At 40.8% G+C, this 7,945-nt stretch overlaps 3 protein-coding genes across 7 annotated transcripts in view; all 3 read left to right on the forward strand.

Annotated features, from left to right (window-relative positions):
* polr2i (RNA polymerase II subunit I) overlaps positions 1 to 2,559 on the forward strand; it is a 29,618-nt gene extending 27,059 nt beyond the window's left edge. For all 5 annotated transcript variants that reach the window (XM_061827383.1, XM_061827381.1, XM_061827384.1 and 2 more), the window contains 2 exons: positions 2,173 to 2,224; positions 2,395 to 2,559. In XM_061827383.1, the coding sequence (XP_061683367.1) occupies positions 2,173 to 2,224; positions 2,395 to 2,457 (115 nt within the window). In that variant the 3' untranslated portion in view covers positions 2,458 to 2,559. The remainder of the gene's footprint in view (positions 1 to 2,172; positions 2,225 to 2,394) is intronic.
* Positions 2,560 to 2,826: 267 nt separating this feature from the next.
* On the forward strand, positions 2,827 to 4,621 carry LOC133504781 (forkhead box protein fkh-2-like). Its single transcript, XM_061827376.1, has one exon. It carries the CDS (start codon positions 3,573 to 3,575, stop codon positions 4,515 to 4,517), a length of 945 nt encoding a protein of 314 aa, XP_061683360.1. The 5' UTR covers positions 2,827 to 3,572; the 3' UTR covers positions 4,518 to 4,621.
* Positions 4,622 to 5,776: 1,155 nt separating this feature from the next.
* Positions 5,777 to 7,205, forward strand: snrpd2 (small nuclear ribonucleoprotein D2 polypeptide). The gene is made up of 3 exons (XM_061827149.1): positions 5,777 to 5,900; positions 6,604 to 6,783; positions 6,885 to 7,205. Coding segments are annotated over exons 1-3 (357 nt in total). The 5' UTR covers positions 5,777 to 5,898; the 3' UTR covers positions 7,060 to 7,205.
* Positions 7,206 to 7,945: the final 740 nt, after the last annotated feature.

The following is a 7,945-nucleotide window of genomic DNA, read 5'->3' on the forward strand; positions in this document are numbered from 1 at the left end:
TTTTCACAAATCACTTCCATTGGTGTTTCCCCGCTTCATCTTTTTTTTTTATTATTGTTATTATTTTTATTTGAAATGGAGGCCCTGTAGCTCAGTGGTTACAGCACTGGTTTGATAAACCAGGGGTTGTGGGTTCGTATCCCACTGGGGCCTCCACTCCCTGAGAAGGGTTGCGTCAGGAAGGGCATCCGGTGTAAAAATTGTGCCAAACATATGTGCGTTCATCTGAGATGACAGGCTGTGGCGACCCCGAAAGGGACAAGCCGAAAGAAACTTACCTATTTTTATTTGAAATGATTTAACTGGGCGGCATGGTGGCTCAGCAGGTAAAGGGTTGGCCTCACCATTCTGAGTACCCGGGTTTGATCCCGTCCCGGCCTGTGTGTAGTTTCATGTTATCCCCGTGCCTGCGTGGGTTTCCTCCCACATCCCAAACACATGCAACATTAATTGGAGAATTTAAATTGCCCGTAGGTGTGATTGTGAGTGCAGCTGTTTGTCTCCATGTGCCCTGCGATTGGCTGGCAACCAGTTTAGGGTTTACCCGCCTCCTGCCCGTTGACAGCTCGGATAGAATCCAGTACTCCCTGCGAACCTTGTGAGGATAAACAGCAAAGAAATTGGATGGATGGATGGTTTAACTAGGGTGGATTCTGCAATTTTTAAAACTCTCCTGTAAATGATTTTTTTAAAACGGTCCAAAGGCAATCAACAGTCATGGAAGCAATATACAGACAAATATTACAAAATAAATATTTTTGGGACATCAACATATCCGGTGACATCTCGAAAGCAAAGCGTTTAGAACCTGAATCCATTTCAGTTGACTTAAAAACATTTAAAGAGTGCTGCTCCCAGAGGCTTAATTTTTCCTGCAGGAGGTTCCACACTGCAGGGGGCATACTTTCTTTTCCCCATTTCAAGAGATACAGTAAAGTCTCGGTTTTCGAAGATCCCCGGTTTCGAACAAATCGTTTTTCGAATGAAATTTTAGAGATTTTTTTGCTTCTCTTTTCAAACAACAAAAAAAACCCAAAATAACAAATTGCGCTCGACTACATCGGCTGACCCATGACGCGCTTTGTTGTGAAGTCCCACGCCGCTGAAAAAAAGTGGAAATAACATCGTGCGAGGCGCAAGCAGTTGACGCGCCCACGGGGCGTCTTATTGTCTATTCGAGCGCCCCCTGGAAAAAAAAACGGAAATGACATAATGCGCGCGGCGCAATCAGCACACCTTTTGTTACGCTGTATAACGGAGCCTCTGTACACAGACGTGTCCCGGTAGTGACTGTTGTTTGTCCCAAGTGCTGACATTAAAGGCGTCTGTGCCAAGTGGAACAAAATCCATAATTTCGTCGAACTTCACCACCCCGATAAATCTGAATGTAGCTGAGTACTCCAAAATTTTAACGTCGTGATGAGCCACTTCAGAAACAAATGACATTAGATTCGTTTTTTGTTAAAACGGGGGCAGTCACCACCTCCGAAGACATTTGATACGTACAGTTGTTGAAGCATTTCTGCATTTTTGTTTGGTTTAACTCGAGTTACGAATGTTTTTGTGTTACTTTTTGTAAAAATGAAAAAAAGACGCCCCACCCTCATTATTGTTTAAAGGTATTCTGCACTTTTGTTTAAAGAAAAGTTTACAAGGCTGGGGGCCGAGTCGCTACAGATACAACAATGTACTCCCAGCCGAGCATACTCTACTACTAAAGCATACATTTTAAGCAAAAAATAAATATATTTCTTAAATTATTTATTATATTGTATTTATGTATTTCTACTATGGAGTTTATTATCAGGAAAAAATAAAAACGCTTTAAAAAAACTAAATTTTTAGGCTTGGAACGCATTATTTCTTTTTCCATTCATTGTAATGGGAAACGTCGATTCGGTTTTCGAACGATTCACTTTTCGAACCGTTTTCTGGAACAGATTGCGGTCGAGAATCGAGGCATCACTATACTTTCCGAACAGACAATGCAAAACATGTCTTGTGATTGAGTAACAGAACTGTTCACCAATTTAAAGTGGTAAGAATAAGTTGAGAACAGGTCTACTGACACGCTGCCCATGCTCAACATGTCTTTATTTTGTGGAATTATTAAGGAGATGTCGTATGTATTTGCATGTTTTAACGCTGCATTTGCATTGTGTCCCTCCCCAGATGTGGTCACAAGGAGGCAGTGTTTTTCCAGTCACACAGCATGAAAGCTGAGGTAAACATTTCTGTGCAATCATGTCCTCATGTAAAGAACTACATTGGATGTGTCATAATATCACTAATCATTTTTCAAACTCCTTTTCAATGCATATGATCAGTGGGATAGATTGTGGCCTTTTAGTGAAGTATGATTTTTTGATGATACTTTGTGTGCCTCCCAATCAGGATGCTATGAGGCTATACTACGTTTGCACAGCCCCCCACTGCGGACATCGATGGACAGAATAGTGTGTGTGGCAACTTTATGAACCATCTTGTGAATATTGTTTCTTCTTAGTTTTTTTTTTTTTTTTAGCAGCTGTCTTTCCCACTTGGTTTTATTATTAAACAATAAATTGTTTCTAACATAGGCTGGGTGTCGTTTTATCGACCGAATCCGACATTCTATGGTCAACGAGTCAACAATTATCTTTTTTAGATTTGTTTAAAATGTGACCGGCTTCTTTCTTCACAATCTGCAGTTTTTTTTTCCTCATCGAGCTGCGCTCACGGTTTAAAATCAAAAGCAAATTAGATTGCACATACTGTCATTTCCGGCCTATAAGTTGCGACTTTTTTCATACGCTTTCAACCCTGCGGCTTCTGCGGTCAAAGTTTTTTTCGGCTTGTCCCGTTAGGGGTCGCCACAGCGCGACATCTCAGATGAATGTTTGTATTTCTTTGGCACAGTTTTTATGCCGGATGCCCTTCCTGACGCGACCCCTCTTGAGAGAGTGGAGGCCCCAGTGGGATACGAACTCACGACCGTCTAATTTGTGCATTTTTTTTCTAATGGCCGCAAGGGAGGCACTCGAGCGGAAAAGGTAAGCGTGAGACAGGTGCAATATATGTGCCAAGGAAGTGAGTTTTACCTGTTGGTTTTTTTTCTTTTTTGCTTTTTTTTTTTACCCGCCCTGTTAGCGCTGCACTAGCTTTAGCACTGTGCTATCGTGTTACTGCTGTGTCTCTGATTTTTACCAGTGTTTTTTTTTTTTTTGCCTAGCTTTTTAATTCTTAAAAATAAATTTATAAAAATTTTAATTATGTTAATGTCATGTGGGAGGTTTATAAATTAAATGCGTGGTGGTTGAGGAGATGTTTAGCCTTAGAGGCTCCCCAGTTGCTATATTCAATTGTAGCTCTCAGTATTATTTTTACCACGCCAGTGCAAAACTAACCCTCTCAATACAGTACTGCATTTATCTCAAGGCAAGATGTTTGCTTGTGCTCGGGGTGAAATGATATTTTTGAAATATTCATGACTGAGCAATTGTTTGAGTGGAATCCGGCGAGTTTGGTGCAGTTCTTGCACCACGTGAGTTCCACATTTGGCAACAAGTGTGCGGTCACCGTGTGATGGTGTCATGCGCATTTGCTGCCACCGCTGCTTTGCCAAAAAAAAAAAAAAAAAAAAGAGGCAGTCTCAGCTCTTTTGGCGAAAGACTTTGTGCTCCCTGCACGTCTTCTTGCAACCACTTTTGTCGTCGATTTCAACCATGGAGACTTCACAGGGTTTTTGCCACAAGTCTTCATTCAGCATCAGCAGCCTGTTGTGGAAGAACCGCGAGACATCCAGCCAAGAACTTGTTGACAGTAACCCGGCGAGGCAGGCCACAGACGGCAAAGGCGACCTCAAAGCCGACAAACCCCCTTTCAGTTACAACGCCCTCATCATGATGGCGATCCGCCAAAGTCCGGAAAGGCGTCTGACCCTCAGCGGCATCTACGAGTTCATCATGCACAACTTTCCCTTCTACAGACACAACAGACGCGGGTGGCAAAACTCGATACGGCACAACTTGAGTCTGAACAAGTGTTTTGTCAAAGTGCCGCGCCGTTACGACGATCCCGGGAAAGGCAGCTACTGGACGCTGGACTCCCGCAGCGAGGACGTCTTCATCGGAAGCACCTCGGGAAAGCTGCGGCGCAGGACCGGAACCGGGAACTCGCTTGCATCCAAAGGTGCTGAGCTCCGCGTCATGTCAACGAGCTCTTTTTACTGGCCGGTACCGCAGTTGGTGCCGCTCCCGACACCGGTGCGCACGCAGCACTCGGGAGCGGAGCATCGCTCTTCACGACGCGTGTGTCCGAGCCCAGGCGGTTCCGGCACGAGTAGCTTTGTGCAAACGCACCGCGAGATGTCTTATGTTGGACTCAGCTGCGCGCAAACCGCCTGGCGACGCCAATATGGCACCGACTCCTTCTCCGCGTCCATCCCGACTTGCAGCACCTGCTCCCTGCAGGATCGATGCCCTCTCGGCATGATCTCGGGGCCAGCCGACTTCTTCCACACCGGCACAATGCCGTGATGTCACTCAGAGTGGACCGACAAGATTTCCCACGGACAAGTTCGACCAAGGAGCATGTCAGTCGAATATAGATTATGGACCCTGCATGATATTTTAAAACTAAAATAGCCCCTAAGAGGGGGGAGTTTATAAATAAATAAATAAATAAATAAATAAATAAATAAATATAAATATATATGTAAATAATTTCTTTGTGCTAATATTCTAAAATGTTTTTTCTAAATGCCAACCATTTTCAATTAAAAGTTTAAAATTTCTGATCAAAATTCTCGATTTTATGCTAGTATTGATCGTTATTCATTTGTTTTATGACCGATAACGTAGTATTTGGATCTGTGTTGAATCTGTAGGCTACCCCGTGCTAAAAAAAAAAAAAAAAAATCTATAGAAATCTATTGAATTCTATAGAATTTGTACAGAACTTGTTGTGTAGAACTTTTGCTGTGATTTTCTATAGAATTTCTACAGAACAACAACGTTTCTATAGAAATTCTATTGGACTTGGGTCCTAAAGTTCTATAGTTCTTTAGAAATTCTTTACAAATATTCTATGGAAAAATTTTAGCAGGACCCCAAATAAAGAAATAGCGGATGGACAATGTTTGGTTTTTTTTAGAAAGAAAAAAAATCAATAAATATGAGTTTAAAACTAATATACAAAGTATCATCATTAATAACGTAAAAGCTTTGGTCTTGACTCTGTTCTTATCTGAAGTCACTGCAACCCTCGTGAGGATAAGCGGCAAAGAAAATGGATAGATGGATAATCTGAAATGTTTTTTTTACCCATGTTGTACAGTAGGCTGGCTCATTAAGGGCTCAATGTTGCTCCATGTTTTTGTGTCGTTAAGTATGATTGCATATTAATCTGTTTTCTATCCATCGTGTTATTAGATATACTGTATTTATTTGCATTATGCCTGGGGAAAAATATTTCAGTGTAGTAAAACTGCATGAGACAGTTATTATATAATTATGAACATTCATATCAGTCTAAATAAAGTACATTTATAATACAGTGCATAAAGTTGTAGACTGTTATGTGGTTTTGGATAAATCTCAGTGGACTACCATTTCAATCAGGTAAGTGAGATATTTGCACAATTGGAACACATTCACATCGCTACAAACACTCAGCTTCTTTTTATACACACAGTACGATAAAGACCGTGAAATATACACTAATATATATTGTTTAATCGCATCGAGGTTACAGTGGAATATATTTTTAAACAGTGGCGAACTAAAATAACCCGGAAGTTGTGGAACTATCGGGCGCGTAACACCCGGAAGTAGTTCGAGTTCCACACACGCGTAGGTATCGTTGCGCTTTCGGTGGAGATTCAGGACGCGAGAGCCACAAATATACTGATCAGCAATCATGTGGGTGTTTTTTTTTTTATAAAAGACCAACGAGACGAGCTATTTAGTGCACCTAAGTAGTCGATATTCTAACAAAACGAACATCCTTTGTAATGGTAGAAATTTTTGTGAACGTTAGCAATATTAGCCAAGGCCACTTAGCTGGTGCTAACTTGTTCTTTGTTTAGCGTTTACGTCCTAGTATCGTTTAGTACTCTAAGACTGAGTTCGTTATGTTTGTAAATATATGAAAAATGAGATCGTTTAACTCTCATAACGCTGAAGTTTCAACTTTCAAAGTTTGAAGACCCGGCGTTCATCTCGTTCGTAATCAAATAGCCAATGCTAAATTGCTACTAGTAGTTATCACGTTATTTTGTGTTGTGTGTAAATTTGGATATTTTATTACGAGAGCTTTTATTGCTTTGATATATTTTTTTTAGAAACTTGTATTCGCTGGATTGTATGATAAATTAAATCTCACTGCACAAATTCAACATTAACCAGATTACTGTGTTCTGTGGCGGGACATACCATGTATTTCTCGGGTAAAATTACATTTCCTCTTCGGTGAATGGCATATGTATAGAATTCTTTAGTCGTACAACAATTATAATATTCCAACTGCATATAGTCAAACGAGTGTACAGTGTTAATTGTCCAGTGTCACTGTAAGTCCGATACAGTATACATTTACCTATCTTCGTTGTTGTTGTTTTTGTAGGAGTTTGTTAACTAAGCCCAAGTCAGAAATGACCCCAGAAGAGCTCCAGAAACGTGAAGAGGAGGAATTCAACACAGGTCCCCTGTCTGTTCTCACCCAGTCGGTCAAAAACAACACACAAGTCCTCATTAATTGTCGGAACAACAAAAAGTTGCTTGGTCGAGTCAAGGCTTTTGACAGGTATTGCCAAAATTATAGAATACAATTTCTGGTGAGAACATTTTTAAATACATCTTTGTAGATGTCTGATTTTTTTTTTTTTTTTTAAATCAATATCTCAGGCACTGCAACATGGTCTTGGAGAACGTGAAGGAGATGTGGACCGAAGTTCCCAAGAGCGGCAAAGGAAAGAAGAAGTCGAAACCGGTGAACAAGGATCGCTACATCTCAAAAATGTTTCTCAGAGGGGACTCTGTCATTGTTGTCCTGAGAAATCCTCTCATCACAGGAAAATGAACTTAATGGTGCTCCGTGGGTTGGCCCAGGGTCTTATTTTTCCGCTTATGGTAAGGCCAAAGTGCCCAAAGAAAACAAGGTTTGGATTTGTATGCAGATGATTTCTGTATTTTTCAATTTAATAGTAAAAGTCATTGTAACTTCAATTCTCTCCAGATTTTTTTTCATAATTTCCGAGACATACAGTATAATGAAATGTGTATTTCCTTTTCATCTTGCTATTCAATGGCTATATAGCAAATTACTTCAGTACGTGTATGAAACAGTGCAATGACCCTACCCTCTCTGTGCCCATTTTCTTCTTCCCTGATGGAATCGGTCTTGGTTTCAGTGGGCAGCGCTCGATATGTGACAAAATGCCGTTTAAAGACTCGCTGCATTATTTATGAAACCTTGATGTGCTGATTGTCGCTTCACACCCTTCATTTGTTCCCCCTTCTTGCCACTTGCTTTGTCTTAGCTGAACAGCACAGCTTGTATTGCTACTTTGAAAAAAATTTGGGAACTTGTGACTATCATTAAGTACTACATGAGAAATTGAGTACGATACAAATAATGTGCTGAGAACCAATATAGAGCTCGTCCATGCGACACCATTTTCACGGCGCCGTATTGCTGGTCAAACAGTTGCTCAACATTGTGGGTGGGAGACATTGAACTGGAGCAGAATATTCACAATACCTGAGACCTGTATTGCTGTTGGTTGTTACAACAGACGAGACAGATATTCAAAGAGATCATTCTAAGGAATACCAGCTGAAAAGACCAGAAAATATCGATGAATTTCGGCAATTAAACGTGAGGGATGGTGCCCAAGCAAAATACACACACCTGTTTAGCAATCGCTTCGTTTCAGGTAGGAATTATTCTTCTCAATCTCAAATTA

Source organism: Syngnathoides biaculeatus, chromosome 8, assembly GCF_019802595.1.
Source record: "Syngnathoides biaculeatus isolate LvHL_M chromosome 8, ASM1980259v1, whole genome shotgun sequence".
Taxonomy (NCBI): Eukaryota; Metazoa; Chordata; class Actinopteri; order Syngnathiformes; family Syngnathidae; genus Syngnathoides; species Syngnathoides biaculeatus.